General features: G+C 41.0%; 1 protein-coding gene across 1 annotated transcript in view; it reads right to left on the bottom strand.

Annotated features, from left to right (window-relative positions):
• NUP205 (nucleoporin 205) overlaps nucleotides 1-14,630 on the bottom strand; it is a 74,413-nt gene extending 59,783 nt beyond the window's left edge. Inside the window, exons 1-7 of the mRNA XM_039494389.1 lie at nucleotides 14,455-14,630; nucleotides 10,717-10,859; nucleotides 9,398-9,569; nucleotides 8,145-8,289; nucleotides 6,802-6,961; nucleotides 2,624-2,852; nucleotides 151-315 (exon numbers count right to left, since the gene is read on the bottom strand). Of these exons, the coding sequence (XP_039350323.1) occupies nucleotides 151-315; nucleotides 2,624-2,852; nucleotides 6,802-6,961; nucleotides 8,145-8,289; nucleotides 9,398-9,569; nucleotides 10,717-10,859; nucleotides 14,455-14,482 (1,042 nt within the window). The 5' untranslated portion in view covers nucleotides 14,483-14,630. The remainder of the gene's footprint in view (nucleotides 1-150; nucleotides 316-2,623; nucleotides 2,853-6,801; nucleotides 6,962-8,144; nucleotides 8,290-9,397; nucleotides 9,570-10,716; nucleotides 10,860-14,454) is intronic.
• Nucleotides 14,631-14,892: the final 262 nt, after the last annotated feature.

The raw sequence follows: 14,892 nt of genomic DNA, 5'->3' as shown, positions 1-14,892 counted from the left end.
TTCTAAAACTCTCAAATACAAATTATCAGTGGCACAGTTCTGTGATAGAGGGCAGTTACTGTTCCCCTAAAAAGTAGCAGCTGCTCTGACTTATAGTATTAAGGGACCCTGAAGACTCAGCTATAGCAGTTCCACTTTGGATTCATTTACCTGTCACATCAGACAGTTGGGATATTCCTCGCAATGCTAGTGCCCATGCTAATCTAACAGTAGCTTGCAGCCCCGGTAGTTTCCATGGTTGAGAATCCTGAAGGCGAGTGTGGATTGTTGCTATGTACTGTCTCTCTGTTAACAGAGGCAGCTGGTGCATCAAATCTGGAAAAACAAAGTGACTCCTCATTATATAAAAGACTGAAACCGTAAATTTTCATTTCCATTAAAACAAATATGAATGATTCCTGAAACATATAGTTTTGGAGAACAAATGTAGCATCCTTCTCCAATTAGCTATTACAATAATTGTCACTTTTTGTATCTCTTTAAACTGATCAGTTGATTCTTTCAAATAGTCTGAAGCCCAAACGGTATACAGTAACTCCTCATTTAAGATTGTAGTTATGTCCTGAAAAATGCTACTTTAAGCGAAATGATGTTAAGCGAATCCAATTTCCCCATAAGAATTAATGTAAATGGAGGGGTGGGGAGGAGGTGGGGTTAGGTTCCAGGGAAATTTTTTTCATCAAACAAAAGACTATATTTTATATATACATATATACACAGACACATATGTACACACACACAGAGTATAAGTTTTAAACAATTGAATACTATTCACAGCAATGATGATTGTGAAGCTTGGTTGAGGTGGTGAAGTCAGAGGGTGGAAGAGGGTGGGATATTTCCCAGGGAATGCCTTACTGCTAAATGATGAACTAGCACTCGGATGAGTCCTCAAGGGTTAACACATTGTTGTTAACGTAGCCTCACACACTACAAGGCAGCATGAATGGAGGGAAAGGAGACAGCATGGCAGAGAGAGACAGACAGACACACACACCGTGTGTGAGAGAGAGAGAGAGAGACACGCATTACCCCTGTAAGTACGCTGGCCCCACTCTAAGTACACTGCCCTTTTAAGTAGGTCAGCAAGTTGAGACAGCAGCTGCTGCCAGCAAGCTCCCTCTATCCTGAGCCCTGTCATGTCCTCCCCTGCTCTGTTGAGATGGGGTAAAGGAGAAGGGGACGGAGGGAGGGGGACTCCCTGACATTAGCACCCCTCTCCTTCCCTCCCCCCACCCCCCGCCACTGCCCACACAGCAAGCAGGAGGCTCCCAGGAGCAGCTCCAAAGCAGAGGGCAGGAGTAGCACACGGCAGCGGGGGAAGGCACAGCTGAACTGCCTGGCAATCGATAGCCTGCTGGGCAGCTGCTGCACAGGGAACTTAGGGGAGCAGGGAGCTGATAGGGGGGCTGCCTGTCCACCCTGGTTACAAGCCCCCACCAGCTAGCTCCAACGGGCTGCTCTTCCTGCGAGCAGTGGACAAAGCAGGCAGCTGCCAAACAAACAGTGTTATAAGGGAGCATTGCACAACTTTAAACGAGCGTGTTCTCTAATTGATCAGCAACGTAACAACGAAACAATGTTAACCAGGACGACATTAAGTGAGGAGTTACTATACAATATGCATCCATTTAAAAGTTTTATGACTCAACATACATTTTATACTATTTCTTTCTCTATGTAATAAAAAAAAGCAGCCATCATTCTCAGGATGCATGTACAAAGCTATAAAGACCACTACCACCACCAAAGTCAACCTAAATGACTCCCTTCCAAAAACCAAAATTTGACTGTCAATCTCCCTTCCTCAAACAGAAGCCCACATAAATCAATAGGCCTTGCAACAAACTCTGAAAGTTATAAATGTCAGACTCCATCAATATAAAAGGGAAACAGAATCTCGCACCTTCCCTAGCTTAAAAAAAAAGGACTGACCCATTGCACATTGAAATAAATATACTAATGTGCACTTACTCACTTGCTCCTCCCTTATTTAAAAAAGGAGAGAAATTCCGTAAAGTTATGTTACTGCACTGCTAGAAGTGAGAGTTTACATGAACAAGTCAGAAAAGTTGAGTGAGCTGTAACTGCACCAGTGTGTGTGTGTAAGTGTGTAAACAGCATAATGAATCTTAGAACATTATAGTTGTTCATCTTCAAAACTCTTTCAACATGAATGAATTAAACCTCAACATCCCTGTCAGGGTATTCTCAGCCCCATTTTACATGAGAAAATTGAGCCATAAATAATTTAATTGATTTACCCAAAGCCACAAAGGAAAGCAATAAAATTCAGGATTACAACTCAAGAATATTCAGGATTAAAACTCCAGCCCCATACTCAGACCAGGCCCTTCCTATTACCTACATAACTGAACCCAGGTTTTTTTCATCTAGTATCAAGTACAGCACTATAAGTAGGTTTCAAGTCAAACTTTAGCCCACTGAAGTATTTTCACTGTATCAAGAATTTTTCTACTTCAAATGTATACCCCACTCAAGTACGATGCCTTACTGTAGTAAATAATTATTAAAATGTTAGTGATAGTAACAATTAAAGCGAATACATTTTGTGGAATAATAAAATACCTATCTCCACAACTTAAGAAAACTCTCCCATTACCTTCACGATCCTCTGTGCTCTGTTCTAGAAAGCTGACATCAAAGCAGTAAAGAAGAGCCATGAGGAGGGACAAGTTCACACAGTCCAATAAGCCATCAGCTTCAACTGTCACTTTCTCCAGATAACTAATAAGGATTAAAGTATCATCCTTGCTCAGTGGAGACTGGCAGGTCCAGACGAACAGGCTTTCAGCCAATGACTGTCGGCATTCTTTGATAAGATCAGAAACCTAGTTTAAAAAAAAAATCAAATTAACAGTTATTTTCATACAATTATCTTCAAATTGTTCAAGCTTGTCTTGGTCAGTCAGTCAATATGACTAGGACCAATTATACAAGCTTATTTGGAATCCCAAATGAACTTGTGAAACTGCTGTACTTTAAACATGATTGAATCAGTTCAGATTTATTCTTGGCTTGATATATATATGCCATCACCATTAACATGAATAGGATTTACACATGTGTATAGATTGGGCCTTACCAAATTCATGGTTCATTTTGGTCAACTTCATGGCCAGGAGGGTTTAAAATTAGTTAAATTCATGTTTTCAGATCTTTACATCTGGAACTGCAGTGTTGTAACTGTGGTGTTCCTGACCCAAAAGGCAGACAGGTTGGGAGAGTCGCAAGGCTATTGTAGGGGGGTCATGGGATTTCCACCCTTACTTCTGCCCTGCTAGTGGCAGGGGCACCGTCTTCAGAGCTGGGCAGCCAGAGAGGAAGGTTGCTGGTCGGGCACTCAGCTCTAAAGCTATCACCACCACCAGCAGCCGTGCAGAAGTGAGAGTCATAGGGTATGGGGCTGAGAGGGGGCTTTGCCATATGTCCGGTTTTCCCAGCAGTCTCCCACCTATGTAGGGAGTTAACAGCTGGCACCACCACCTCCCCGCGCAAGGAGGTGACAGCTGGCACCAAGGAGCTTCCTGCAGCTGGGGTTGATCCCTGAGGTGGGTCCCACTCACCCCAGAAGCAGCCCTTGCAGGGGAAGAAGTGTGGTCCCTTCAAATCCCTGGCCAGGACTAGCAGCTAGAATCCTGTATAGGGTAGGAGCCCCTGGCTGGGTACCAGATTTCACAGGGAACATCAGATTCCACGTCCATGACACATTTTTCACAACCATTAATTGGTCCATGAATAGGACCCTACATCTAGACAACCCTGAGAGTCTGAATCTGTGTACTTTTTCAGTCTCCATTAATGTATGGAATAAAGTGTGTAAACCCATTTTTAATTTCTAATGCACACAGGCATTTTCTAAGCATGTTCTAAACCTATATTAGTATTCAAAGCCTTGGTAAAACCTCAAAATAAAAAGACCCCTCTCCCAAAGCCAATACTTTAATTTATCCTAACACTAAACTCATAGTAAGATTGTTCAAGAACCTAAGAGATGTAAAATGGTTGCTATTTATCATACATCAATTTTTTAACATATTATAGATGGAGCAAGCAGCATGGTCTATATAAAGGTTGCCCAAGCATTTCCATGCTAAAGGCATGATTTTCAGTTTATTTTCCAAAAATGTATTTGTTAGACTGAAATTTGATATACTTGCTCTCTGACAGGGATCAGTTTGTTTGTTTTTCCTGAAAGTTCCACCACAAGTAAGTACAAAGTGATAAAATTCTACTGAGGAAAACAGAAAGGAGCGTAAACTCTGGCAAGTCAAGTGTAAAAATATAACTAGGCAGACCAAAAAAGAATTTGAAGAGCAACTAGCAAAAGACGCAAAAACTAAACCAGAAAAGCTTTTTAAAAGTACACTCAAAGCAGGAAGCCTTCCAAAAAAAATCACTACGGCCACTGGACAATCAAGACGCTGAAGAAGCACTCAAGGCTGTTATGGAGAAGATAAGTGAATTCTTTCCATTGCAGAGAATGTGAGGGGATTTTCCACATGTAAGCCACTCTTTTTAGGTGACAAATCTGAGGAACTGTCTCAGATTGAGGTGTCAGTAGAGGTGGTTTTGGAACAAAGTGATAAATTAAACAGTAACAAGTCACCAGGACCAGATGGTATTCACCGAGAGTTCTGAAGGAACTCAAATACAAAATTACTAATAACTATGGTGTGTAACCTATCACTTACATCAGCTCTGTACCAAATGACTAGTAACTAAGTGGGGATATACAGGGGTCTATAAAATCATGACTGGTGTGGAGAAAGTGAATAAAGAAGTGTTATTTACTCCTTCACATAACACAAGAATCAGGGGTCATCAAATAAAATTAATAGGCAACAAACATAAGGAAGTCTTTCACACAATGTAATCCACCTGTGGACCTTGTTGCAGGGAATGTTGTTAAGGGCAAAAATATAACCAGGTTAAAAAAATTATACACGTTCATAGAGGATAGGTCCAGCAATAGCTAAGATGGTCCGGGACACAACCCCACACTCTGGGTATCCCTAAATCTCTGACTACCAGAAGCTAGGATTGGACAACAGAGGATGGATCACTCTATAATTTCCCTGTTCTGTTCGTTCACTCTGAAGCATCTGGCACTGTGGGAAGACAGGATACTGGGCTAGATGGACCACTGATCTGACCCTGTATGGCCATTCTTTATGTTCTTATGCATTTTATCTGTTAACAGATTCTCTTCCTTTCCCCTTCTCCACTCCCCCAAAGTCCATCCTGTATTTGAACAGCTTTTGTATATCAGCTAAAGGGGACAGAGTTTTCAAACCAAGAATATTCCCCCTACATCACTGATTTTGTGCCTTTGGGTTATCTGATTTTTACTGAGTGTCATTTGGCTGTATTTTAAGAGATTCTAAACTGTACTTGACACATGCTCACCATTTCTGATAAAATATAAAAACTAACCATCTGCCAACGTCCCATTTTTATTGTGCATGTTTTTTTTATTAATAGAGTGAAAATCTGATTAGATAATCTTTCAATATTCCAATGGATTTGTGCGTGTATGCATATTATAGTTGAGTATAGTATCAGTTTTAATTAATATGTAGAATATTCTGGGAAGGAAACAAAGGTCTGAAATACATTTTCTAATCTGCTTTAATGTTGGTTTAACATTCATACACAAAAATGTAATGTAAATATCACTGTTCTTTACATGATTCCTGAAGTAACATCAAAGTAGTTGAGAGACTAGCTCCTTGCTTTAGGCCCCCAAACTGCCAAGACCATATATTATTATACTTTTCAGAAGGACTGTCACTATGAGCTGTAAGCACAGAAAAAAACTTGTAATGTTAAAGTTTGGGTCTGATCTACTTCCCATTGCAGACAGTGGCTACAAGCACAATCATTTTAAAGGGTGCAGAAATTAGCACTCTATTTTCAAGTACTTTTCAGTATTTACTATTAATTAGACATATGTCTTGCCATATTAAATTTAACACAGCTGGATATACAAAATATGCTTAAGTGACTGGACCCTATTTTGTCCTGTTTTGTTTATTTTTGAAATTTAGTTCTCCATTTTTAATCCCCCTCCTTTTTTTTATTTTTTATTTGTAGTGCTTAAAGTAAAATCAAAATTATTTTGTGCTTTAGATTTTATGCTATATCTTTATATTTAATTTGCTCTTCTGTTGGCCTTGCTTCTACTTCTTTGCTGAATTTTGGAGATGGGGGAAGATGCCACTACAACCCACCAGCAGATCTGAAGGAAGGAAAGAAGTCAGAATCACAAGCAAGGGAAGGAGATGACAAGAGTATCAATAGTGGATCAGCAAGCTGAGAGACAGCTTTTAATTTACCTGAGCAGTCCCTGTCTGAAACTACTAACAAAAACCAGAATTTTATTTTTTACTCCTGAAAGCTGCAGCATACAGCCTCCATTGAGTCTTTCCTCACCATCCAAACACAACTACGGGCACAAGTTCTTGCTTCCTCAAACTGAATCCTCTCTTTTATTTGATGTAGTGTCCCACCCTAAAAACTGGAACCGTCTGGTTGATCCATTTCTGTTCACTATCTGATCCACAGAATGTCCTGGACCCTGCCCTCAATCAGTTAGTGAAAGAAGTAGCAGATGAGGAGAAAATGATCTAAAACAGGAGTATAACTTAAAAAGAAATAAACAAACGGCCAATGAGATTTTATTCCAGACGAGATGCACAAATTTAAAACAAAATATTCTCCAGGAGATTACCACCACATTTTAATCTTTGCAGTAATTTGGCAAAGTGATTCTCTTACCTCTTTGCGATGTTTCTCACTGCCCAGACCTCGCTCCCTCTGAAGTTTCTCAAACTCATTGTTCACATCGATATGAGATACCAGAGTTAGGATCTTATGAGTCAAACCCTGCTCCATCAGTTCATCTGTAAAGCGCGTTGTCATGGACACCAACTCTGTGCTATAATGAAGAGACACAACATATTAACAACTGATACAACGAATAATGCTATTCCTGAGCACAGTAGAAGAAATGTGATGAATAAGGCTACGATTTAGTCAACGGAGGACACAGCAGTCAAGGATTCCGTGACTTTACCGGAGCTTCGTGACTTCTACGCTTCAGGAGGCAGAGGCAGGACTGTGCGACCCTACCCTGCAACTGGGGCTGGCAGGAACCAGGACCCTGCAGCCCCAGCCCCGGGGCTTCCACCGGGGATATGCGCCCCAGCCCCACTTCATCCTGGGCTTGGTGGGGGCTGCAACCGCAGCCATGTGACTCAGCCCCCCAGTTTCCACCAGGGGCTGCAACCGGGGCCACGAGCCATAGCCCCCTCAGCATACCAGGCTTGGTGGGGGCTGCACGCCCCACTTGCAGCTTCCCAGGGCCGTGCACCATTCTAATTCCTCCATTACCTTCACTGTAAGTAACAATGCCCACACTCACATTCTACAGACTTCTCTTCATCAACAACCCTTGCAACTGAGCAAATTTCCATAGCCCCACCACTCCAGTGAGAGATGCATAAATTGGCCATCCCTATTACACTAGGGTGTTTGTGATTACACTATATCCCAACTCAATACAAACTATATTAGCATAATCTATTTACATGGAGTCAACCAGCCATGGTATGCTTCTACTGTATACTGTGTTTGTTTTGTATTTCACCAAGAGCACCTCACATGCACATACATTTCTACAGTAAAATTTGCATTTAAATAAAAATAAGTTAAAATTTCTCAGCTTCCCAGATTGTAAGAGCTAGGAGTCTTGCAAAGGCAGAGAACTCAGTCTCTGTAGTGAACACAAGCCCTTCACATCATGCTTGAGTCACTACCGCTTGTCAGTGCTTGGAGCAGCATGAACTGGCCCTGCAGGGAGCAGCACCTGCCACAACACAGAGCCAGAAGGTGAAGGGGTATGCAGGAGCAGAAGAAAAGGGGACTCCCAGGTAACCAATAAAATGTATTTAAAATATGGAAGAATACTGTGCTGAAAAGACAAGAAAGCAATGCCATCAAGTTACAGTGAACGAATCGGAAAATTCTTACATCCCCAAAAACTAACCCGCCTAGAATCCATCAGTGGCCAACACAGAGAGCTCTTTAGTATGACTCATAACCAAGTCCAAAAGACAGACCTGAGTTCCAATGTCCATGTCTTGCCCCGCCGTGACTGGATGAGGGCTCGCAGTGAATTGGCAATGCATCTCTTTCCATCCCAATACAAAAGAACTGCCACTAAACCCCTTGTAAGTCCAGGAAAATGAGGTTGCTGGTGCTCCCCTACAGAATGAAAAATACAGAACCACCCAAAAAAAAAACCCTCAACATACATAATCAATCACATCTTTGTATTTGATCGCCTTATTTTTTAAAAGAGAGAAGTACAACAAGCCTATAACAAAGCTCTGAGTCCAAATTATATTTACAAACAAATGTTTATCTTAGCCTCATACACTGCACAAGCAAAGGCCAATAATTTAATTATACTAAAAAGTCAGTTTTTCAGTGCTCATTCAGACAGAAAATCTTAATTTCCAATTTTGTTTAACTTGCTTCAGGACTTCATGGTGACCTTTCACAGGTGACCAACACGGTCATATCCACATTTAATAAAAATATTCCAAAACCTCATATCAGATGTGACAAAGCAGCTAATAATGATTCCTAATGGAATATCTTTTTAAAAAGACAGACTTTAAAGTCAGAAGGGACTATCATGATCATCTAGTCTGCCTTCCTGCACATTGCAGGCCACAGAACCTCACCCATGCTCTATGTAACAGACCCATAACCTCTGGCTGAATTACTGACATCCTCAAATCATGATTTAAAAGACTTCAAGTTACAGAGAATTCAAAAACATCATCACTTTTCTGCCTGCCAGATAATATGGATTACTTGCAATCATATTATTCATATCCTGAGCATCAGTTTCTGGGTCATGGCACATAGTACAATTAATACACACTTCACAAAATGAATCACTACTACATTGTTTTATCGAGAAATTAATAATCAGCTATAAAAAAAATCAATTTATTTCTTGAATCCAGTGATAAATTACTTGTTCAAAGTAACTAACAATATTGATTGTCAGCTCCCTTCAGATTATTCCCCCTTTTACAATGACTGACTAAAATAATTTAATGGAATCAAAATAATATTTTTTTACTGCATTACAGCACCAGGAATAATTTTAGATCTTTATGAACATCTTACAGAGTTGAATACTAAAGCCCTAATCCAACAGAGCATTTAAACATGTGCTTAGCTCTAAGTAAACGAGTAGGTCCAATAAGAAGCCTATAAGAATTGAATTTCCCCAAACTCTCAGGACACATTTAGTGTTCAATTAAACTATTGTCCCCGCAGTTCAGTGCCTCCTTACCAGCTAGAAGGAGCTCAACAGCTGCCAGCTCTCCAATATCAAAGAGGTCACTCAGGATAAAGGCTTCTCTGATGAGCTGCTCTGGCAAAAGTCTGGTACCCTGCTGACCCTGGATGGCAACCCCTTCAGTACTTGCCTTCTGAATCTTCTCGTGCTGTTGCACATTCTTTGGCTATAAAAGAAATAAGTAACAGAAGTTCCCAAAATGGCAAGATGCTGAACAATTATTCATTTCTGTCAAAGCTGATCATATAGCAAGCAAAGCTTGTCACATTAATTCTTATTTACAATTACCACTCTGACATGTAGGCAATGCTTGTGATGAAAGCCTAACATTTTTTACATGTAGATTGTAAAGTTGTCCTCAAAGTTATTTCACATTGTAATGCAGAACAGGGCTTCTTGTGAGGCTATACCAAAAATGACCTTATATCATCAGTGCTGGAGCTTACTTTACTTAGAATAATTTAAGGTTTCAAAATAGCTTTTGATATATTCCCAACAGGAATTTTCCCATCAGAAACTGATCTAACCTTGATGAAAGACATGTTGACGAGAAACTGTTAAAGAATAAACTGTTTTACAAATAATACATTATTCCTTTTTTGGATGTCGATCAACTGCTAAAATGTAGAGAAACAAGATCCTATATGTGCCTGAAGCCTTCAACCTATCAACTTTACAAATAAAAATGAAAACTTCTACTATAAATGTTGCAGGAAAGGTATTTTTTCCTTACTGTAATGTTATTTCTAAACAGATATCTACTCCTCCATCAATAAAGTGCTAAATGGGTTTTTCCACCTCATCCCACAATCTTCAGAAAGAGCATCCTGTATGCTTTTTATTTTCAGATGCTTACCTGCTTTGCCTGCTGGCATGCTTAAGTAACTGCATCATAATCATGGAAAAAACACAAGCAGAAATAATTATGTGCTCCATCTCAGAAGCCTGGATCAAGTAGAAAAACCCATCAGCACTTGGTTGACTGAGCAGAGGGTATCATGATGGATAAATAAATTATTCCTCTCCAAACAGTCTGTTTGAAAACCAATGAAGCAAAATTATGATCAACATCAAATTATTTAAGTGTTCAACTGTAAAAGAAGCCAGATCAATAATAAGACTCTTTCAAGTAATTTTTATTCTTATAGCACCTAAAGAATTGCAACCTCATTTTGTGAGGCATTGAATAAACATGAAACACAAGATAATAACTCTATAAGGTAGGGGCTAATTTAAAAAAAAAAAAAGTCAAGACAAACAGCACGCTGGTCTTTCCCCAACCCATTACAAAAGAGAAAAAGTTAGTTAATTACCGGATTTCTGTACAGTGAGATAAAGTCGGGCTTGTGTTTCTTTAAAACCTGGTCCAGGAGATGGATGGCTTCAGGTTGCCTTTTCCAGATAGCATTTACCACTGTTTGCCAGATGTCCTTGTATGGACCCCACAAACTGGCAGCTAAAAAGAAAAATTTGAAAAAAAAAAAAAAATCATATTGAAAGTGGGAAGAGTAGAGGAAAGATAATTTCTCCACACAGTACATTCTAGAAACAGACTATTATTTATAATTTACTGCATAGTCTCAACGTGAAAACACAAGAAGTTATGCACACAAATCTTTTACATCCAAAATGAGAATATGCCACTGAATAAAGACAATGCTTTTCTTATTTTGGGAGGTGGAAATCTCCTTGGATTGGGCAGGGAGGGGGCAGGGAATGGAGAAGAGATCAAGGTGACAGCTGATAAATTCTGGAACCATATTTTCTTTACACAGACATATCTATTACAAATATAGGCCTCATCCTGCATCCCATCAACTTCAGTAGGACTACTGGGATAAGTAAGGGTTGAAGAGTGTACCAGAATCAGGTGAGGCAAGGCAAGCTTCCTGATTTCAGCTGTTGATACAACAGACCAAAATGGAACAAAATCAACAATATCAGAAACCATACGTGAACAACAATGCTCTGTCATACTTGATTTATCATTACATCTGTCTACGTAAAACATTTTGTTAAGCTACTAAGTTATATATATAACCTTTCAAATGTAATCATCCTTTTCTGATTTTAACAGAAGTACAGTTTAAAAGGTGATTTTTATTCACCAGATTGTACTATATAAATAAGTTTTTTTCCCCCATGTTTGTTGCTGCCATACCACATAATGACAGGAGAGTGAGAAATACAGTAAACAAAAACAAAGAATACTGAATAAAGCATTGCATAGATAAACATCTTACAGAAGTGTAAATTCTGGCTATTAATATTTTATACATAGATTCTTAGGACTAGATAATACATGTTCATCCTCTACAGCAATAAAAAAGTCAGTTATAGAAATATGAATTTGTTTTACAATACAAAAAGATTAATGAACCAGCATTAAATTAGTACACAGATGCTTTTCACAAGGGTTATTTTTGGAAGCTACCCAGCATCACAATTGTTATTTAGGCCAAGTTTCAGACCCTACTCTATAATCCAACTCTCCTCCACTTGTCACCACTGGCACAAGTTTTGCTTGGAAATGCTATATCTCAATTTAGCTCTGAGGATGAGCCATCTCTCCACATTAGAAAAGGTATCATTCTGGATCAAAGTTTCTTTGCACAGGGAGGAATTTAGGAAGCTTACACTAAAAGTTTACTTACTTTCTTTCACCAGCACATACACAAAAAACAGCATCCTATATTATCAACAGCAACCTTAATATTCAAACACTGATACCATAATGCAGAATCATTCTTCAATCTAGATAGTAAAACTGGCAACAGTATGAAGGCGTGATATTTGGTAAATAATTCCTGCCTACAAAGTATAATCTAGTATTCTGATGGTTTATAAAAAACCTCTCCAAATAACCAGCCACCAATCTAACATAGAAATGCCAAAGTTTTGTTTGCTGGATATATCTGATATTACTGAAACAACTTTCATATTCTTCTCAAAACAAATCACCATCAAGAGTACTGTATTATTATTTGTATTGCAGTATGCCTAGAGGCCACCAAATCAAGGATCAGGGTCCCACTATGCTAGGTGTTGCACAACACATATAACATAAAGATGGTCTCTGCCCCAAAGAGCTTTCAATCTAAGGCCTTGTCTACACACACATCTTGAAATACTTTAACTAAAACTGGGTTAGGCTTTGTTTTCACTGCAAAAAAGTGCAACATCTCAGGGATAAACTCATAGTGGAGACAAGGCACTGATAGTTTTTAAACTCAGTGTTACTAGTAGAGGTCAACTTTATATTGGCAACCTGGGGTTTACCTTGACTAACTACTCAAGGAATGAACTACCCTTGCCTTTTCTCCACCATGAGTTTACACTGAGATAGTCATACTTTTTTGCAGTGAAGACATAGCTTTAGTTAAACCAATGCAACCTCTATATACATGTTCATAAGTCAGTTTACACAAGGCCTATATCAATTTAGTTTAAGTCCAACTAGCAATTCACCCTAGCCAACCAGTGAAAATAGTAGCAGAGTGAAACTGACAATTCTGATCTGTTTCTTAACAGTCTTGGAAACAGCAGCAAATGGAGCAGCAATCATGTCTATTTCACTCAGTGATAGCCAGAGGAAGACACCAAAATTTGTGAAACTGGGGAAGACAAAAAAGGGGAAGGGAACAAAAAAACTTTGGAGAGTGAAGTGCTTTCCACTCTACAGCATCTAGAAGATGAAAGAGACTGGGGACACATTTCCACCATTTATTAGCTAAGCCTCGATTCTCTGAGCAGGGGCCAACAATAGTACCCTGGTGGGAATTACAGCATGTCCTCCCACTAAACAGGATTGAGGATAGTAATGTATGTGCATGTTCATGTGCGTGCAGCACTCAATTACCAAAAGTTCATTTGGCCCCAGCTGCAGCCCCATTCTTCTCTCCCATAATCTCATGGGTGTTTTATTAGAATCTTTGCTGTGGCTTGAAATAAACTCTCTCATGAAAAATAAGCCACATGCTATGGCCTCAATCCTTAAAACACGTACATGCTTCATTTTAAGTGGGGGAGTATAGCCATTGGCTTCAAATGTTCATAGGATGGGGCTAAATCTGGTTCCACTTTTTCCAATTTATGAGTAGGGCTGTTTCTAAAAGATTAGGGTTTAGATGTTGGAAATATAGGGGCTGGAGGGAAACTCCCTGCGCCCATTAGGCAGGCATGCACACACCAGATGGCACCACAGAGCAGGGAGTTCTGCCTCCCAAAGCCTTATCTTCCTCATGTTACCTAGGTTGCCAACTCTCACAATTTCATTATTTATATTGTTGTAGTCGCTAGGAGCCCTAGTCTTGGACCAGAACCCAATTGCGCCTGTCACTGTGCAAAAGAACAAAGAGTCCCTGCACCAAACAATTTACAGGCCAAGAGTGAGACAAGAAATGAGAGATGGATACAGCAGACGTGGGGGGGGGGGACTACAAGGAAATGAGACAGCATTGGTCAGCATCATAATCTGGGGGCTCAGCTCACCAGCAGTCTAACTGTTGTCATGGGATTTGCTGACGCAGGGCACATTTTTTTTCTGAGAGCTCCAGCTCCTGGACTCCTGTGATTACACGAGACTCGGAGTTTTCATTTTCATGCTGGGGGTGCGTTTCTAGCCTTGTCGACTGCTGAGAACAACGACGGGGGGGGGGGGGGGAAGAGCCCCTAGGGGCTCAGAAACCAGAAGGCAAAGAACAAGCCCCATTTATTCATTTGACTTCCTCGGGGGGCCGCTGGCGCACGCGCTTTACTAGCTGGGAACACGGCGCCCGGCAGCCGCCGCCGGACCCAGACTCCGAGAAACGGGCGGGGCAGTAAGAGCCGGGACCTCCAACACGCCCGTCGGGCCCGGGACGGAGCCGAGAGACCCCGCGCGGGAACAGGGGCCGCAGACGGCGCCTCCTCCACTCCCCCGTGGAGCTCCTGGCCCCGCGCGCTGGGACAGGGGCCGGCGGGGCGCCCCCGCCTGCCGACAGAGGCGAGGGGAGCACGAGCCGGTGCCGCGCCGCCCTCGAATACCGGCCTCGCCCTCAGGCTCATTTTACCTGAATTTACCGCCAACAGCGCCGCCATCTTGGAAATCAACGAACAGGCAGGCGCCGCCGCCGCAGAGAGGCCCAGAACGAGCTGGGGGCGCCGGAGGCGCTGCCTGCCTAGAAATATCACTCTCCTCGCCAGCTACAGGAGACGCTGCTCCCCATAAAACCCTAGTGGGAAGGTCCCTAATATGTTTGTAAACTACACGGCCCACCCCAGGTAAAGAATCGCTTTGAAACAGGCAGGGCTGCCTTTTGACAGCCGGGGGTCTTCATCGGCAGAGCGCGATGCATGCTGGGAATTGTAGTTCATTTCTGGATCGTACGAAGTTATGCAAACGACTAAACTAAAATTCCCACGTAGCCCATCTGCCCCACACTCTTTACCAAGGGTGAAACAGGATGGATGGATGTGTTCAGGACTTTTGTTCTGCTCAATACAAAACC

This window comes from Mauremys reevesii, linkage group 1 (assembly GCF_016161935.1).
Source record: "Mauremys reevesii isolate NIE-2019 linkage group 1, ASM1616193v1, whole genome shotgun sequence".
NCBI lineage: Eukaryota > Metazoa > Chordata > Testudines > Geoemydidae > Mauremys > Mauremys reevesii.
This window is presented reverse-complemented; position numbering and strand designations above follow the sequence as displayed.